The sequence below is a fragment of the Panthera uncia genome (assembly GCF_023721935.1).
Source record: "Panthera uncia isolate 11264 chromosome B2 unlocalized genomic scaffold, Puncia_PCG_1.0 HiC_scaffold_24, whole genome shotgun sequence".
Taxonomy (NCBI): domain Eukaryota; kingdom Metazoa; phylum Chordata; class Mammalia; order Carnivora; family Felidae; genus Panthera; species Panthera uncia.
The window spans coordinates 21,618,656-21,638,894 of record NW_026057580.1 but is presented as its reverse complement, the minus strand read 5'-3'; the positions used below and the strand labels follow the sequence as shown (position 1 = coordinate 21,638,894).

Below are 20,239 nucleotides of genomic sequence, written 5' to 3'. Positions count from 1 at the left end.
TCATTTCTCTACCCTTTTCAAGGTGCTTTTCTTCATCTTCTTAGGGCAAATGTAATTCATTTTACCAAGAGCAGAAGGAAGGAAGGAAGGAAGGAAGGAAGGAAGGAAGGAAGGAAGGAAAAGAAAGACAGAAAGACAGAAAGAAAGGGAGAGAGAAACTGAAGACCCACTGAATTAGTGCTACTCGGTGTTCCAAAAATTTCAAAGAGGGCAAATTCGCTGGCTGCTGGAGGCATAGCTTCATATAGCGTAACACCAAAGAGATGATCCTCTGTGGGTTAATCAGGTAAGAGTCTTCTAGTTGCCAGCTCAGTGACAATGTGTTTGGAGAAGATCAGGCTGTGAAAGCATGTGCCATGCTAAGAAAATTCACATGGGACCAAGTGATCAGCCATGCTAAAGGAACTAGGTACTAAAGGCAACTGGTCAGCCTATCCGTCACCTCTCTTCAATGTTCATATCAGAGAATTAAATGCCCATGACAGTGTTTTGGTGAATATTCATATCCTGAGAAAACAATGGAATGATCTTAAGCATCCCATGGATAAAAAAGAAGGCTACACTTGCTTCCAAGGGACGTTCGTGTTGTCTAATCTCTTTTCTTTCTAAGGTAAAATCCTATGCAGTCTTAGTTTTTGGCTTTCCTTGTTCTACACTTCTAGCAAGGCACCAATCTTATGAGATTGTGATCTTTTATCAAAACAGCACAATTACGTTAGAAGTGTGACATAATAGCTTATTGCGAAAGCCACACATCTTTCATTAGATGATGTTCCATTTCCAGCCTTAGAAGATTTACAAAACACCTCCTCTCTGGGTAGGCCAATTTTAGAAGTGATTGGATTCATTCACTATGTAGATTTTTAGGAGTTTAAATGTCTTAATGATTTTTCCCTGTTTTTATCTCTGAATCCAGGGAGAACCTAGTCCCAGTATTGTCTATATCCTTTCTCTAACCCAGACAAAAAGTAATAGGCCTACCTTTATCATTTTCTAGATGCTCCAAAAATAGAAGTGCCACTCTGCGGAGTTTCTTATTTCAGTCCCACAACTAAGTACAAGTACAGTTTGGGACACAGCACTTCTTCAAGGCTCCGTTTCCTCATCATTCATTCTGCGATGCTTCTGCCCACCTCCCAGGAGTAGCGTGTGAATTAGACAAAACACAGGGGTGATGAGGTGGCACAATGGCTGGACGTGGCACCTGGTGTGTAGATGGCGCCTCAGGCAGGAACCCCCCTCACCCACATCACTCCAGCCTCCAAACCCGTGGTGTCCTCACCCCTGCCCTTCATTCTTTTTTTTTTTTAATTTTTTTTTTAACGTTTATTCATTTTTGAGACAGAGAGAGACAGAGCATGAATGGGGGAAGGTCAGAGAGAGAGAGAGGGAGAGGGAGACACAGAATCTGAAACAGGCTCCAGGCTCTGACCTGTCAGCACAGAGCCCGACACGGGGCTTGAACTCATGGACCGCGAGATCATGACCTGAGCCGAAGTCGGACGCCCAACCGACTGAGCCACCCAGGCGCCCCCCTGCCCTTCATTCTTAATCTCACAGTGCTAGCTCAGATCTCCATGACCCAATATGAGGATGATGACAGGATTAGTTATGGCAGCTAATGCTGAGTGTTCATTATGCACAAGGCACTGTTCTAAGCACTTTTCATACACAGCCTCTTTTGAGGGTCACATCTCTATGAAGTCAGGGCTATTGTATCTCCATTTTACAGATGAAGAAACTGAGGCACAGGGAGGTTAAGTAGCTTGTCCAAGATGGTGATCCCTAGCTTGAAAACTGTTAATGATCCCATATTGCCTAGAGCAAGAGCTTCAAACATTCCTCAAATATAAAATTCTAATTTTCAAAATATATTTTAGTTTCTAAAAATTCAAATTAGAAAACATTATGCATACTTGCACAGATTTTATGCCAATGATTAGTATCCATGGCTATCAATCCTGTTCATCTATTCCTGGGTTTAAAATTTTTTGTGCAGAAATGGGAAGGAAAGCTACCTTGTCCTCTACTGACATGTATCTAAATTTCCCATAAATGTGTCACTCACTGGAAGGTTGTGACAGTGCAACATAATCGTGTGTGTGTGTGTGTGTGTGTGTGTGTGTGTTTACGAGGCCTGCATGTGACCAGTGACATAAAACCAAACAATGGCAGCATTCAATTATTTGCCATTTGTGGTAGATGATGCTAGTGTTTACCAACAACCAGGTTTCTCTTCCTGTACAAATATCTAACAGCATTTCCAAGCTCCTTTCAGTTAAGTTGGGGGCATAAAATTAGCCAGTAGAACATGGATGGAAATGATGTACAGCATTTCTTGACATGATCCACACAAACTGCCCACATACAATCCCCCAATGTCTTCCCCTCCCACGAGGACCTTGGAAGCTATTAGTTGAGTGAAGATGTAACATCTTAAGAAGAAGACCGGATCCTTGACTGTGTAGAGCCTCTCACCACCCGTTTCCCCATTCTCTGTCTCCCCCTGACTCCCACATCCCTCCCCCTGAACTGGACTATAAGTCGAGCACTAATAAAGTTCTTCAATGTGTTGAGGACTTGAGATTTTGGCTTTTTTTTTTTTTTTTTTTAATCAATAGTCAGTCTATCTTGACTACTACACCGAGCTTAGCATTTCACCTGGCAGAACAAATCCTTTACAACACAGCAGTAATCAGCTGTACAATAATGAGAAAGAATCCGATGACAACTCATATAGTTTCAGTTGTTATTCTTATGTACTGGGTGCTTCTTTGATTTTTGATAAATATAAAAATTTTCAGTGAATATCTAAAAGACAAGCGCTGAGATATTTGCATTTTAAGGATATTTCTGACTCTGTAAATCCATAACAAACATTTGAAAAAAATCTCCAACAAGTAACAATAAACACTCAGCTGAGGAATCCACTTACTAACTTCCTCCAAATTTACAACTAAAATATGAGAATTTCTAAAGACTGCCTGATTTCAATTTCAAACCAAAAGAACACATTCTTCCTTCAAGCTTCTTTCAAATCAGTTACAGTTACTGACACTCCTCTGCTGGCCCCAGCACTTTATTTATACAACAGCGTAACAGATGTTATGTGCAGTTCTTCACATATGTTTGTTGTGCCTGTAGATTTACTTCCTTAAGGGATGGAAGAATAAGGCAAAGAGCCTTAGATAAATACAGTAGGTGCTCAATAAATTTTACTTGAAGTAATTACGGGCTATAGTTAATAACTGTAAACATTAAAAAAAAAAAAAAAAAAAAAGAGGCCAGGGTCCAAGCCTTTTTTCAAACTGCAAAATAATTCAGAATCATAATTCATTATTAGCTTTGCACAGATACCTCAGATTGGAGACTTATTCAACACTTATAAAGCTAATTTAAAAACCAAATGATTTCTATATATAACCCTCAAGCTGCAGCTCCTCATTCACTTTCTCCTTCTTGGATCCTCCACCCCTTTCTAAGTTGTGTCTCTTCCAGCTTAATAAGCTCAGAGCACCGTTTGCATTCAGAGCAGAGTGTAGCTGTCACCATCCTGACACAGAGATGCCACCCGGCCTTTAGCTGCCCAGAGGCTCAGCGTCACTTGGCTCAAGGCACATTCACATGGCAAAGTAGGTGGCCTCAAAATCAAGATCAAAATGAAGTAATATGGCCGCTTACTTGCAATCACTTTCAGAGCTGGAAACTGTCAAAGCCATGCCTACATATATTGCTTAATTAAAAAGTGAACAGAAACTGTCATCCCACATGTTGGAGTTTTGTTTTATTTCAGGAGAAACCATTTTTTTAAAACAATTATTTTTGCTTCTCTAACTCTGCCTTAGCTCTATGTAAATCTACCATTGTTTTTGGAAAATGTGGCATCTAACACAGAGCATAGCATTTGAAGACCGAGTGAATGAAATGAAGTGGGCAGGGGACGAGGGAGGAAGGTAGACAAAGAATTCAAAGAACCTGGAACTAACCAAAGAGCTTGTTGACCTAAAAAGTATATTCAGAGGTGTTGTTCTCAAATGCAAAGGTTATCATCTCTATTATAAACCTGCTAATAAAAAAAAAAAAAAGTCAAGAGACAAAGTTACATAAACCTACAACTTACTCAGGAGAATCACAACTTTTCTGGTAACCAGAAATTAAGCTATATTACCATAATAAATAGCAATAGTTTACTCTTCTATACATTCTGGAAAAGGAAGTACAAGGCAGGCAACCTAAGGAAACCCTTCAAGATGAGAGCAAAAAGGATTCAGATATTCTGGAGAAAAGTTAAGGGGAAAAAAATGCAAAAAGTGTCAATATGGCCATCAAAAGGGATCTATAATATCAAAGTTTAGTTTCTGTAGATTATCTGAATAAGAAAATACATAATATTCAGATTTTATTTCACTAATGAAATCACTGTAGAGCAGATCTCTGTAATGGTTCATATATAATGTAAAAAGCAAGCTCAGATTTTATTTTAAGGCAGCTAATACTGAAGGAGAAATGCTAAAAATTTGTCTGCAGCAATACTGGATACTTTGAAGATACATGGTCATGAAGTTCTAAGCTTGTCTTTGTACTCTAAAAACATATATGCTGAAAATACATTTAAAGATGTGCCTGCCCTTTGGTAGTTAATATATGGTTTTCAGAGCTGTTTCTATTGATCAGAATTATTATGCAACCCTTTTGAAATTGCTCTATCTGAAGCAGATATGGAGTAACTAACGTAAGACTGTCAGTGTCCTGGTTTATTTACCTAAATTGGCATTTAAAAATGTCTGCCTGGTTTTAAAAACCAATCCACACTACAAAGTGAAACTACTGGTCTGAGGATATGTAAAATTATGCACTACAAATTCTGAAAGAGTGCCAAAAACATTTGGAGCAAAGGCAATGTTCTAAGAATTTCCCTTCTGATTTAACAATGTGTAACATTAAACTGTCATGGATTTTCAGTTTTATTTGCTAAAATATCACTAATGTTTCTATATCATCCAAAGGGGGGGGGGGTGCTATTTGAAAAGTTGGTTTCACCTTTTTCTGTGTTTTAAATGGTTTCTATATATCTTCACATTTCAACAATGCTCCCGGGGTGGGGGGAGAAAAACTATTTGTAGCATGCTAAGGTGACTAGAAATCTCACATAAGCCTAACTTTTTTCCACCTCTGCTTTAAAAATAATTGTTATTATCTGGAATTAAAACATGAGAAATAGGCAATTCTATTTTTTTTCTGTATTAACCCTTCTTCCTAACAAAAGCAAAGGGACAAGCTAAGACAGAGAAAGGGCTCAAGACAGGAAAGTCACAGTTCTTACAAAGGTAAAACAGCAAGCTCTGGTTTGGAAAGTGACCAGCTCTCCAGACACAAGGTAGAGTGGCCCATGGGGCCTCTCTTCGTGGGATGTCACTGGGGCCGGTATGAAGTCCAGCCACTGGAGCAGGTAACAGAGCTAATGAGAGAGCACTAAACTTAGGCACGAATTAGGCAGTGAGAAAAGAGAGAACAATGGCTTGACTGTGGCTAGTCTGAAGTCTGCATGGGTAGAAACTGGCCTCTGCCACACTTGGGGTGTGGGTGTATGTAGTTATTACCAAAAAAAAGGCTAACTGTTCACAATTAAGTAGCAAGACTTTGAGGCACACTGGATGTATTGCTTGCCAGAAAGAGCTTTTTTCAGGGCATACTCAGAAGCACCAAGGCTTGGTGTTATACAAGGTCATTTCAGGAGGCTTCAAAACAGGCTTTGGATTTCATTACACAAACCCACAGCCACAGACCACAGACACTGATCGGCTTCTTGTGGCTGGACACAGGACAACTGACCCATGCATTTCAGCAAAGTCTGGCCTCTGGACTCTGTGGGACGAAGGCCGTACTGGTAGACAGGTTGTCTATCTGCTCACTCTGAAGTCTTGTCCTGGTGATCGTGACGATTTGTACTAAAACTATCCTTTAGGTTTTTGTTAACTCAAGTCTGCGAAGTACTTAGGCAGGGTGTGCGGACGCTGGCCGTGTTTTTCTGTGTGCCCCAGAGTAAAATAAACCCATGGGTTCTTTGGTCTGAAATGCTCATACTAATCAGTGGGACCCCTCAATGCCAGCCATCCCTGTCCACCTTCACAATGATGGCCATACTAGTAGAGCACCTGTGTTCTTTGGAATTTACCTCATTCTGTTAAATCACCTCTTCAAATCTGAGATTTATTTCTAAAGGAAGCCAACTTCTTTAAGTCACTATCATGGATAGAAACTAATAACCCCGCATACAGCAGATAAGTGTGATGATAAATATAACATAGTGTTACTAAGTTCTACAGAAGGCAATCCAATGGGGCGCCTGGGTGGTGCAGTCGGTTAAGCGTCCGACTTCAGCCAGGTCACGATCTTGCGGTCTGTGAGTTCGAGCCCCACGTCAGGCTCTGGGCTGATGGCTCGGAGCCTGGAGCCTGTTTCCGATTCTGTGTCTCCCTCTCTCTCTGCCCCTCCCCTGTTCATGCTCTGTCTCTCTCTGTCCCAAAAATAAATAAAAAACGTTGAAAAAAAAAATTAAAAAAAAAATTAAAAAAAAAAAGAAGGCAATCCAAAAGGAATATTGTTTTTTTGCAAAAATGCTAACTTTCTCACCATGACTCAATATTAGAAACTGCTGTTATGTGGCACCACTTAAAATCATCCCTAGCAGTACCAGTGGTATATGCCTTACACTTGGGGAAAAAATGAACTAAATGGATAATGATATAGTACTGTGATGTAAGTCAAATAACAGCACAGGCTATAAAATTCAAGTGACTAACCCTTCAAGCAGGATTTGTGATGCATTAACAAAGTCGGCCTGAGATTCCTGGATAGCAAGATAGTACCATGGGGTAATACCTTTTCTTACATATCTAGAGGTCGTGTCCCTCCAACAACTAAGGATCAGTGAGCACAGGAAACAGACATGAAGCATTTTACCACAGAAAACTGCTTCAGACCTTAAATCAGGGCCGTGATGTAAGCCCTGGAATCAGGGCTTTCTTTAGGCATTGTAACACCATATTCAGATACCAATTTTATACACTCCAATCATCCTTTAATCTACAGTCAGAGGAAACACCTAGTTTCTTTTACCCCCAGTTTATTTTAGTTATTGCCTGACTAAAAAAATAATCCACTGTTAGGACATGAGAAATGTGTCACTTTCCTCGCCTCTCACCGGGTTTGTATGGAAGCAGTGCCTTGTCCCTACTCCTTCACAGGACACGGCCAAACACTGTCCATAGCCAGGTGTTGAGCAACAGAGCCAGGGCTCCCACCCAGAGTCCTGCCTGCCAACCACATCCAGCCATTTCGGGGGCAAAACTGTGCTCATCCTAAGCCTCTCTCTCCTTTTACTCCAGAACAGGTCTCCACAGCCTATATATAACCTACAAGCACCACTCTTCCTTCCTAAGCTCACTCTTCTCATTTCTAACACAATACACAATCCCCTGGACTTTGTGCCTGAAATGCCAGAGAACAAAGCCACAAAATCAGGGTTTAGAGGTCTTGGCAGTACTTGGCATAGGACACATGCCTATAAAAACTTCTCTCCTCCTCATTTATAGATTTTTCTGGAGACAAACACAAAACTTGTCTTCTCTTCCTCACTTGAGCTAAGGAACACCAGAACACGTCTAATTTTGCTCCTGGACTGAAAGGCCAACTCGAGCTTAGGTCAGTAACAGCATCTTAGCTTTTCACCAGTAGTATCTTGAAGGTTTCCCACCTTCCATGCGAGAAGGTGCAGAGCCCGTGGAACCTGAGCATAGTGACGCTCATAACCACAGGAAGCTGCTGAAGGAATGTTAGTAGTGAGCTTGTGGATCCTGCTACTCAGCGTGTTCAGGGGATCAGCAGGGCTGGCAGCCCCTGGGGACTTCCAGCAATGCAGCATCTCAAGCCCCGGTCCAGCCCTACTGCATCAGAATCTGCAGGTTAACAAAACCTACTGCATGCTGAAGTTTGACAAGCACTGAACCAAAGACTTGTGGGGTCTGATACCAACACCCTGCCTTCCTCCATGGTCCGGTAATGCTCTCTGGAAAATCAGGAACTGAGGAAGCCAGTAAAGGTCCTACCGTGACACAGAGAGCTCTGGCTGTGGACCTGCTACAATTCAGGGACTAGGGAAGGACTAAAAGGAACAGTCTCTCTGATCATGGAGGGCAGCCTCAGCCGGAGCCACAGAATACTAGAGGCTCCACCAGGCCTCCAGATGTAAGCAAACCCTTACAAATGCCTGTATCCATACAAAGTAGGGGTTTTCACACGGCCTCTCAGGCTAGAGACTTCACAACCTTTATTTACCTACTCAGTTGCCTAGGAAATTCATTGTGATTTAATCTGGAAAAAAAAAAAAAAAAAAAAAAAAAAAAAAGAGAGAGAGGGAACAGTGAGATTTGCCTGACCTGGAAATAGCTTAAGACCCATGTTCCTGTTGGTTAAACTAAATATGACCTTGTTCTGTTCTGTCATCTCTGTTTTTCTCACAACCTCAAAGAAAGCCTGGAACCCTGCCTGCCATCCTCCTCCACACTGTCCATCACACCCACACATGCGCGCGCGCACTCGCACACACACACACACACACACACACACACACACACACACCCATGCTACTGAGCCAGAGCAAGGCTCTGCCCATAGGGGAAGGGGGAGGTTAACTCCCCTCAGCACTTTTTTAATGTCTATTTATTTATTTTGAGGGAGACTGTATGTGTGCACATTAGCTGTGGGAAAGGGGCACAGAGAGAGGGAGAAAGAATCCCAAATAGGCTCCACGCTATCAGCGCAGAGTCCGACACAGGGCTTAAACCTACAAACCATGAGATCAGGGCCTGAGCCAAAACCAAGAGTCAGATGCTTAACTGACTGAGCTACCCAGGCGCCCCTCCCCTCAGCATTTCCAAATAAGCCTGATAAGGTGACAGCATCTGCAGGATCCTTCACAAAACTCCCAACACCTGCAGAAGGAAAGGAAACTTCATTCTGCGTCCTGACACTGACTTCCATAAAAGTCTAGTTTCTTTCATCAATATGCTGGAAGGTATAAAGGGACACATGGGAGGAAGCATGTGGCCCTTCTTTCTAGCTAAGAATGGAAAGAAACTGCAGATGTGAAAGTGGTAGAACTTTTCTAATGCCAATTTCAAAATTGCTCTTTTATTTCTTCAGATTGTGTGATTTCAGTGACCACTTTCCTAAGTCACTGCTTCCTTATAGAATTAATTGCCAGCGATTCTTCATAACATATAATTTCTGAGACAAGGGATAGCAGTTTCAATTATATATACTTTATTGAATTTTTAAAAATTTTTTAATGTTTATTTACTTTTGAGAGAGACAGAGACAGAATGCGAGCGGGTCAAGGGCAGAGAGAGAGGGAGACACAGAGTCCAAGGCAGGCTCCAGGCTCCAAGCTGTCAGCACAGAGCCCGACACGGGGCTTGAATTCACGAGCTCTGAGATCATGACCTGAGCCGAAATCAGATGCTCAACCAACTGAGCCACCCAGGTGCCCCGAATTTTTTTTTTAATGTTTATTCACTTTTGAGAGAGAGAGAGTGAGCAGGAGCGAGGCAGAAGAGGGAGACACAGAATCTGAAGCTGGCTGCAGGCTCTGTGCTGACAGCTCAGAGCCCCACACGGGGCTCAAACCCACAAACCGTGGGATCTTGACCTGAGTCCATGTCGGACACTCAACGGACTGAGCTACCCAGGTGCCCCTCAATTCTATATACTTTAGATCAATGTGATATAGGATATATATATGGCCTCAGACGCCCGCCCCATGCCACACTCAGGTGTAAGGGGAGCTGTATCTGTGCCGAGGGGTGGGATCAAGCTTTGCACTACTTGCCACCCCTGTCTCCGGGGAGCCAAACATCAGGGTGTCCTGTGACCTACAGCTTGTAGTTTATACTTGGCCTAAAAAGATGAGCTGGAGCAACCATTCCTCACTTAGAAATGTGTCATTGGCAAACAGATGCCCAGCAGGGTCAGAAGCCAAAAAGTGCAAGGCAAGGCACCACAACAACTTGGGCCTGGAGGGGCCAGTTCCAAGAGAGGTCAGCAGGGAGGGAAGAACAGAGCAGCTACCAACAGAAGCAGACACACCATAAGACAGAGGCCATGAAACTCCAAACATAGTGTCCGATGCCAGCTCCGTGCCAATGCTTTTGGAATGTTAGCTCCACCCCCATCCTTAAAATCCAAAACCCTTTACCTAAGCAGATTTGGGTCCTCTGCAACCCAATCAGCCAGTCCAAAAGATAAGATTTTTTCACTTTTTCCATTACCTTCAAGATAAGAAATAATTCTCAAGAAAAATAAAAGTAGAGTCTATGTCAAGAACATATGGCCTGGGCTAAAGACAGTTTCCAATTCATGGGATCTGATAGATGCCAAAAATTTAACAGCTGTTAAAAGTAGGGGGTAAAATCGTTTTTTCTTCACATTTTCAATTAAGCATTGATTACACTGCTGTCTTATGACAATGACCCACCAAAATGTTCTGTACCTGAGCCTTGTGGTTTCTGTGGAAGACACGAGAATGAAAGATCCAGATCTGAGGCTCGCTGAGGAGAAACTTGAAGGGAAAGGATCATCATTTGTATAAATAATTCAGAGCACGCCGGGACCTATCCTGAGGAAGTTACACCAGAGTCTTTGCAAGAACTGAATTCCATCACTAAAGACAGGACCACTGGGAGCTGCCACTTGAACTCAAAGTAATTAATCATGTCTGCTGTCACTGGCAGGGGCTCCGGCCCACTCCACGAGTGCTGTCGGGGCTATAATCCACAAGGTTAAACCAGGGTATCCACTTAAAAGTGAAAGGTTAAACGGGATAGAGATATCCTACTGGAATGTTCAAGAAAAAGGAAGCACTTCATCATTCCAGTGAAACCTGGTAATCAAAATAAATTCACAAAAGATACCACACAAACCCCAGTGTGCAGAATCATCAGTGGCCTAATTAGGAATAATCAATCTCACGACGATGCCTGGACAGCGAGCTGCTCTGTTCACTGCAGGGAGACAGATTCTCACAGGAGCACAGCCGGACAAACCAACCTTCCCCCCGCCCCGCCCTTCCCCCTCGCCTCAGCAGCCTCTGAGCACTGGGCGAATGACCGCACCAACAGCTCTCAGTGTCACACTCGGTAAAATGAGGGGGCTGGGTATTATGACTGCCCAGTCCACTCTCCGGCTCTCTGAATCAGACTGAACCTACTTTGAGAAAATCATCATCTAAAAATTGTGTTATTACACATTTTCAGTAAATACCCGTAAGCTGACTAAACTATTCAGTAATGGCATTAATTTCATCCCCAAATTTACACAGAGCTTTTCCATAACCACCGGAAAAAGCAACTCCAACAGCATTTATCCAGCTACATTTACTAAAATTGCCCCCAGCACCAGAAGAGACAAATGGACAATTCAAGTGGAATCTTTTTCTTACCATTCCGAGACACATCAAGTTCCACCAGCTGCATGAAGTTTGCTATTTCTGGAGGGAGCCGCTGAATTTCATTATCACTAAGTCCAAGCTTTCGTAATTTGACTAGCTGGAAAAATTGCTGAAAGACAAAATAGTTTTGCATGGGTCTCACATATATTTGCAATGTACACTTTCTGCCCCATATGAAATTTAAAACACTATGTCTTTTAAAAATTAATGAGCATTGTACCAACGTCAACTTCTTGACTTTGATATTTAAGTAATAGTCATATAATAGTCATGTAGTCCACCACTGGGATAAACTGGGTACAAAGACATCTCTGTACTCTTTTCACAACTTCCTATCAATCTACAATTATCTGAAAAGTTTTTAAAAATGAGTAAGTAGCTCACTGAGAATGGTAATTACTCCTTTAAACTATCCAGTGGGTGGTCACACTTTCTACTTATAGAAAATGATATTCAATCTGTGTTAAGTAAATTTATGTAAAAATTAGAATAAAATATTTTAAAAGACATTTTTAATAGAAATTACTGTGCATCAGAAAGTATATAAATATCCCACAAATGTGCAAAGGGAACAAATTGTTTTTTGACCAATCGAAAGCAAAGTATGCATACTTCCATTAACCAGGGCATACTGAGGACACGCCTCCCCCCGCCCCCTGCCCCACACCCTTTAAAACTGTACTAAAATGACACTAAAACAATTTATACAAAATGGATATAAATATAAAAATATGAAATAAATGCATGAAGACAATTAAAAACGAGAAAGGACAAGAAGCAAACTAGACATGCCACAAAATCCTTAAAGTCAGAAAACAGATGAACCAATGGGAACTAACAAAAGAATCCAAACAACGCTGAAATCCAACCCTGTGGAGTAAGGAGTCAATAGGAAATTAGGTCCAGGTGACCTCTGAAGGAAGGAGAACTGGTTGAAAATTTATATAAAGAACAGTTAGGTCCCCACATCCTCTTCTCTACCCTGCATAGCCAGGCAGGAGACCGGAAATTTCCCTCTAAAAGAGTTGACTCTAAGCACAGCTGAGGGCAGGGTGAGGCACTCTACTAAAAACAGAAGGACTGAGTCAAAGCCCTGTGAGATTCCACCCCCTTCCCGAAGCCAGGCTCCCAAGCAGGAGAACAGACCCTACAGACACGAATTACAGTACAGTACAGAGAATCCCCAGATTACAAGCCCACCCATGCACAAAGAGCTTCCAACTATCTTCCCTCCCCCCCGCCCCACCCCGCAAGTGTCTGAATCAATCAACCTTTCTTTCTTTCTTTCCTTTCTTTCTTTATTCTTTTATTCCTTCCTTTCTTTCATGTCTGTGTGTGTGTCGGGGGGGGGGGGGGGGGTTTGTTTTAGTTTTTTGTTGTTGTTTTTTGGTTTGTTTGTTTTGAGACATAGAGAGCACAAGCAGGGGAGGGGGCAGAAAAAAAGAGAGATAATCTTAAGTAGGCTCCATATTCAGTGTGGAGCCTGATGCAGGGCTCTATCCCATGACCCTGGGCTCATGACCTGAGCCGAAATCAAGAGTCTGACGCTTGGGGCGCCTGGGTGGCTCAGTGGTTGAGCATCTGACTTCAGATCAAGTCATGATCTCATGGTACGTGAGTTCGAGCCCTGCATCAGGCTCTGTGTTGACTGACAGCCCAGAACCTGGATAGTGCTTCGGATTCTTTGTCTCCCTCTCTCTCTGCCCCTACCCTGCTCATGCACGCGCTCTCTCTCTCTCTCTCTAATAATAAATAAATAAATAAGTATTTAAAAAAAAAATCTGACACTCAACCAAATGAGCCACACAAGCACCCCCAGCAACCCCAGATCTGTCATGCAACCCCAGATCTGTCATTTCAACAAAACCAAGGTTTTCTGGACACTTGAGGAAAGCCCCTAATGCAAGAGAGTACCCATGTCAACCAAAAAATATAATTAATACCCTCAGAGAAATAAGAGAAAATGAAGCAACATGATACCATAAAAAGCAAGCTTCGAAGAAGATATGTTTTTAGAAATTAAAAAATATGTAACATTAATAAAAGAAATGAAAAATAAAGTTAACAAGATCCCTCAGAAAGTAGAATAAAAAGACTATGAGACAGAGAAATGAGACAGGAAAATTCAAGGACTGGTCTACAAGGTATGACATCCAACTAACAGGTATTCCAAAGGAAAATACAGGGGACTGCATCTTCCGGTTAGGATAAGTCCACCATATGGCCAATAAAATGAATGCCAGAGACATGGAAGAATACCAAGAAATATAAAACTTCAGAATGCCAGAAACAAGAAGATTCCAAAAGCTTCCAGAGACCAGGAGGTGGGGGTTGGGGGTCTAACAAAGAATTGGGAATCAGAAAGGGGATGGACTCCACAGCAGCCTTGAAAGTAAGAAGGTCATGGAGCAATGCCTTCAAAATTCCAAGAAAACATTATTCCCAGCCTAAAATTACATCAAGTATGATGACAAAATAAAGACATTTTTATACATGCATGGTCTCAAAAAAAAATGCCTCTTCCTTGCACCTCAGGAACCCATTAAATGTGAGCATAAATCTCAAAGGAGGAGGATCGGAGATCCAGAAATCAGAGAATCAACAAAACAGAGAGAAACAAAAGAAATTCCCAGAAATGAAGAGTGAAGAGACTTCTAAGATGTCAGCTGAGCAGCTGGCCCTGAGAGCGACTGGTCCACACTGCAGACAACAGGGAGGTTCACAGAAGAAAGATTTGGGGGCGGGGTGGGGGGGGGGGGGGCAAATGCACATCTGTGGGATTATCTGATGTGTTTGAAAAGATCAAGAAGATTTGTTTGTCCATAAGTTAGAAACATAGAAAACAAAGTAAGCAAAAAAACAAAAAATACAAAGTATTCTTATATATTCATAATATAAATTTAAGACTCAGTTATGAACAATAGTTGGTCATAATGTTTTAATATCCACATATTGATAAAAGCAAAATTTACGTTATGCCAATATTGAGAGGATAGAGAAGAAACAGTAAGTACTAAAGCCACACCTTCCATAGAAAGAAATCAAAAGGTAACTACAAAGTGAAAAAAAAAATCAAATTAAAAGCAAGCTTAGCAGTGTTGGGGGCATACATCAGTGGAAGAGCCAGGAGCTGGGGTTTCTCAAGAGTCAGAAACTGGGGTGGGGACAGGAGGTGCAAGGGGCTACTGTTCTTCACTGTCACATTATGAATGAAGCTCACTGGATTTAAAAAAAAAACTATTTGCATATAGTGCTTTGCTAAAAATATAAATTACATTTACAAAGGAAAAAGTCTCTATTAAGATTACAGGCTTCTCCAAGTGATAATTTTGAAGAATGCTACTATTTAATAAGCTTCAGGGACTATATACTTCTGTAATCAAAAAGAAGGCACTGTCATTTGGAAAGCAATTGGGCAATACATAGAACATAAGTTTTCAAGTCCACTGACATAATAATGATACTTTGGAGCATCTGTCCTTGTAACACACAGTAACTGAAAATAAGAAAAACGAGCTACAAGGCACAGTATGTCTTTGCATTATTATCAGTGAAAAGGAAAAACTGGAAAACATATATGTAAAATAAGGGAAATGATCAGCATGTTATTAAATAATTCAATATTGAGTAAGAGACCTAAGTAATTACTAAAAAGACCATATAACTTGAAAAAGATTTACAATGCAGATATAATTTTAAAAGAAAAAATTGCAGGTACACTGTAAAAAAGCACGTGTGCATGCTGACAGGAAAGAAACACAAGAAAAAAAGTTATTTTAGGTGATAAGGAAAATGCACAACTTTAAATTATTTAACAAAAAATGCAAGATATTTTTAAATAAAATAAACTATGAATCTCAGCAAATGGACACTACTACCAATTAGCTGTACCTGATAATGAAAGTGCTCAATGAAAGAACTAATCCTGTGGACTTCTTTAATCATACAGTTGAGATTTAATTTCTTAAAGGAAAGGTATTGAAATTTCTTTATACTGGTTGTACGAAAGCATTAGCTGACACAAAAGCCATTCAAAAGAGTCACATATTTGAATAATTGAGCTTATGCCAATTGTTCAAAGAGTCTGACAGTTTCATAATGCATCAATGTGTTTACTCAAGCATGAAAAGCTCACTTTATTCTCCAGGAAAGATAGAACCGCAAAAGCACAAAACCATCACCAATCCCATACATTCAGGAACCATTCAGAAATAATACAAGAAATCAAGTCACTAAGGTACTCAGATCTGCAAGTGAATAATAAGTTCATTTTACATCTGTGGAAACAACAGCCTACAAGTCCCCACATCTAGTGTAAATCATAACAGCAGACAAATTTAAGTTTTGTTCTGCATATTAAAAGCATCCTCAAAGAGAGCCTGTCACAAACACCACTTTATTCAACTTGGGATGTACAAACCAGACGTAAAAACAACCCCATCTGACAGGATCCCAAAATGAAAACAGTATTTCCTAAATCCTCCCCTCATTACCCAGATGGGATCTTAATTTGGCATCCAAATGCTTTAAATTAACTATTTTCTTATAAGACCAACACCATGCCACTAAGATTTTATTAAATCCTCAAGTTTTCTACTTCCTCAGATAGTCTGGGGAAAAAACCCACCAAGCTATAAGCCCTTCTGCCTTCTCTTGACATTAGCCAGGGCACATGCAGAACAATTCATGTCGCTGTCTTGGCAGGGTGCTGCAGCACAGAGCGATCATGTGACACAACACACAGACACCATTCTTCAACTATATACCATGTCTGATTACAGCACACTGGCCCACTTTGGAGGACACTGTGTACAATTACACGCAAAGGAACCCAAACTGCCTTGGCTTGTTATGCCACACCACAGCCTTCTTATAGCCACCCTTGTTTTCAGTAGATGCAGAGTCTCTAATTTGGCTGAACAGCATGTTTCCTTTTCCCATTCCCCATTTTGACAAGATTCTTTTTCCTTCTCTTTTGGCAGAGTGTTGGTACCTCCCTTCCTCTTAGAAAGGGACATGGGAAATCTTAGTCCCAAAACAGCTATGTCCTTTTTAATTAGTATATGGCCAAGGATCAGTCAATTGTTCCCCCACTGCCTAAACTTCTCCTCCCCAGGGTAAACATAAAACATTGTTACAGAGTCACCTGGAGGACAACAACATAAAGAATGTTATTAAACTCCAGGGGGGTACCTGGGTGGCTCAGTGGGTTAAGCGTCCTGACTTTTGGTTTCAGCTCAGGTCATGATCTCATGGTTCATGAGTTCAAGCCCCACATCAGGCTCTGAGCTGACAGTGCTGAGCCTGCTTGGAATTCTCTCTCTCGCTCTCTCTCTGCCCCTTCCCCACTGGTACTATCTCTGTCTCTCTCAAAATAAATACAGAAACTTAAAAAAAAAGTCATTAAACTCCCGAAAAACTGTTTGACTCCAGCTATAATGACACCAAATTGATTCAAAGATTTCCCTCCCAGGTTCACTCTAACCCTTCAACTAAACGGTGGCCCCTTTTCATGCCCACGTAACTCTCATCACATCCCTACTCCTGTCCCCTTTGATCTGAACTGTCTTTTTGGCCAATCCTCTTGATAAAGATATGGTGAAGATATGGTAAAGGTTATGATACAGGACATAGTTGACCCTTGAACAACACCACAAGGTTTGAACTGCATTTTTTCCCAATAAACACAGTACACCATTATAAATGTACTTTCTCTTCCTTATGATTTTCTTAATAACAATTTTCTCTAGTTTACTTTATTCTAAGAATATAGTATATAATACATACAACATACCAAATACATGTTAACTGGCTGTTTATGTCATCAGTAAGTCCCCCGGCCAACAGGAGGCTATTAGTAGTGGAGTTTTGGGAGAGTCAAAGTTATATGCAGATTTCTGACTGTCGGTGAGGGTAAGAGGTAGCACCCACAACCCCCACGTTGTTCAAGGGTCAACTGTCTATCTGGCATCATCTGGCAATGTTCTTTTCTATGAGATTTATAAAAAGTGACTGTAACTTTATTACTCAGAAATTCTATTTCTATATCTATTTTCAAAAAATTCTCATATTATTCCAGAATACATAAAAGAATGTGTTTGACAGAATTATTTGTAATTGCCCAAAACTATAAATAACTCAAATACCCATCAACAGTAGATCTAACAGAAGTATATTCTTATAATGAAATTCTACATAGCAATGAAAGTGAAAGCTAACTGTTAAGTCATTACAGGAAAGAATCTTAGAAATAATATTCAGCAAATGAAGCTAGACACAAAAGAATGCATACTATATTATTCCACTTACATGAAGATGAAAAATCAAAAAAATTACACTATTTTGTTTAGAGATGCACACAGAGGTGGTAACATCTATAAAGAAAAGCTAAGAAGAGATTCTTATGAAATCAGGCTAGTGGCCACCTATAGGTGTAAGGGAGAAGATTGTGATCAGAAAGGGCATCCAACAGGCTTCTGGAGTCTCAGTAATGCTAAATGTCTCAACCTGAGTGGCAGATACAAATGTTCATTCTATAATTTGTTATAAGCTGTACATTTACAAACCTTATGCACTTGGCTATATATCTTTTTTATTTTACAAAAAGAATAGTTTTACTTATTTAAGAGGAAAAAGACAGAGGGCACGTGCATGAGCACACAAGGAGAGGGGCAGAGAGACAGAGGGGAAGAGAGAATCTCAAGCAGGCTTCATACTGTCAGCACAGAGCCCCACACAGGGTCAACCTCACAAATCGTGAGATCATGACCTGAGCTGAAATCAAGTGTTGAATGCTTAACCAACTACGCCACTCAGACACCCCTACAATAAGAATAGTTTTTAAAGTTGTAAACTACTTATTAATCAGGAAGGAAGATACTAGACAACTAACACCAAGGGCATCAAATTCTTTTAACTCCTCATAGTTAATGTTCATTAAAAGCAATGACATTATATCCAGAGGAGAGGAGAAATAAAATGATGATAGTGATCAAAATGACATTAGAAATGATAATGCGTTAGCCAATATGATAGAGCAATCAACCTCTCTTAAGGGATTCTCTGTGCTTGGCAGTAAGTTAAGGACTTTACATGGGTTACATTCTTTAATCATCTCAACATTGCCACAATGCTGATACCTATATGTACCAGTTAACTTTTGCTGTCTAACAAACCACTGCAAATTCCAAAACATTTTTTTTTTTCAATTTCTCACATTCTGTGGGGTGGCTGGGCAGTTCCTGTGCTGCTGTCATCTGAGCTCACTCATGCAACTACAGTCGGCCGGAGGGTCAAAAAGGCTACAGGATCCACTGTGGCCTGACTCTGATGGTCTGGCAATTACTCTATCAGCTAGAGCCCCACTGTTCTGCACACGGCCTCTGTCCTCTCCCTGATGACAAAGTGGCTTCCTACATAAAGCTCTCCAAGTCGAATTCAAAAGGGGCAAAGAAAAATGCTGCAAGGACTCTTGGGACCTAGACCTTAAAATCTGCATGCTGTTGTTTTTGCCAGGGGGTTGGAGAATTAATCTGTACCTGTAGATGGAAGGAGTGGCAAAAACCTTGAAAAGAGGCATGGGATGGGCAAAATCTGGTAGAGTAAGTGGTCTACCACAAAATATGTAGAACGCTCAGGTATGCCACAGAAAAACATATAAAACTGAATAGATTATCCTAGAAAATTCTATGCTTGATCACAGAGTAATGATGTTCCTAAAGAAAATTTAAACAGAAAATATAACAATATAGTGCACCAACTTTGGCTAAGATAGGATTTTTATACATGAGAAAGTTACAGATAAAGGAAAAAGTCCAAGAAGTATTCACAGAATAAGTTGTCTAAAGCAGAGAATTCAAATAATCATACGTCACATCTAGAATTTGAATTTGAAAGAGTTTTAGCAAATACTCAAAAATAAGAACTTCTGATAAGTGTTAATAAGACTTTTTTTTTTTTTTTTTTTTTTGGTAAACAGGTATAGAACAGGAAGGTCCCTAGCACTGTGTTCCCTTGTGGGAAAAAAAAAAAAAAGTATCAAACGATTAAAGGGCTCTTTCTAGTTCTAAAAGTTATAGGATTGCACTTCAAAATACTTTCAGTGTACCTTAAGAAAAATGAAAATCCTATTAGCACACAATACAATAAGCATGAGGTTAAAAATGCATAAAATTACAAAAAGTAGATTAGTGGTTGCCAAGGAAATGGTGAGTGACTGCTAATGGGTATGGGGTTTCCCTTGGGGTGAGAAGAACATTCTAAAACTAATTGTGGTAATGGCTGCATAACTCTGAATATACTAAAAACCATCGGATCGTGTACTTTCAATGGGTAAATTATATGGCATATGAGTTATACCTCAGTCAAGACATCAAACCATTCCTGAGGCTGGCAGATACCAATGAGGAAGGAATCCCTTTTGGTGATAACAGACTAAGCGAGGGACACCCAGGCACCTTTATTTACTTGAATCCTTATAGGTACCAGTAAGGTAAAGCTTTTGATCTCAGTTAACTGATGAGGAAACTGAGGTTTCAGTCACACTTTGTTGCTTCACTAATGCTGCTGCCAGTTAATAACATTCTTTAAGGAAAATTCTGAAGCACGATCGTGTTGGAGGCTCACAGAGTAATAAAACGCTCAGGTTAACTGGCAAACGGAAAACATTTGTGAAACTATATTCTAATTAGCTACGTAAAACAGGGAAAGGGGGAGTTTAGGCTACAAAAGGGA

At 40.6% G+C, this 20,239-nt stretch overlaps 1 protein-coding gene across 2 annotated transcripts in view; it reads right to left on the bottom strand.

Annotated features, from left to right (window-relative positions):
• The window catches only part of LRRC1 (leucine rich repeat containing 1), a 136,276-nt gene that overhangs the window by 69,755 nt on the left and 46,282 nt on the right, over positions 1-20,239 (bottom strand). For both annotated transcript variants that reach the window (XM_049653839.1, XM_049653840.1), the window contains one exon: positions 11,498-11,615. In XM_049653839.1, the coding sequence (XP_049509796.1) occupies positions 11,498-11,615 (118 nt within the window). The remainder of the gene's footprint in view (positions 1-11,497; positions 11,616-20,239) is intronic.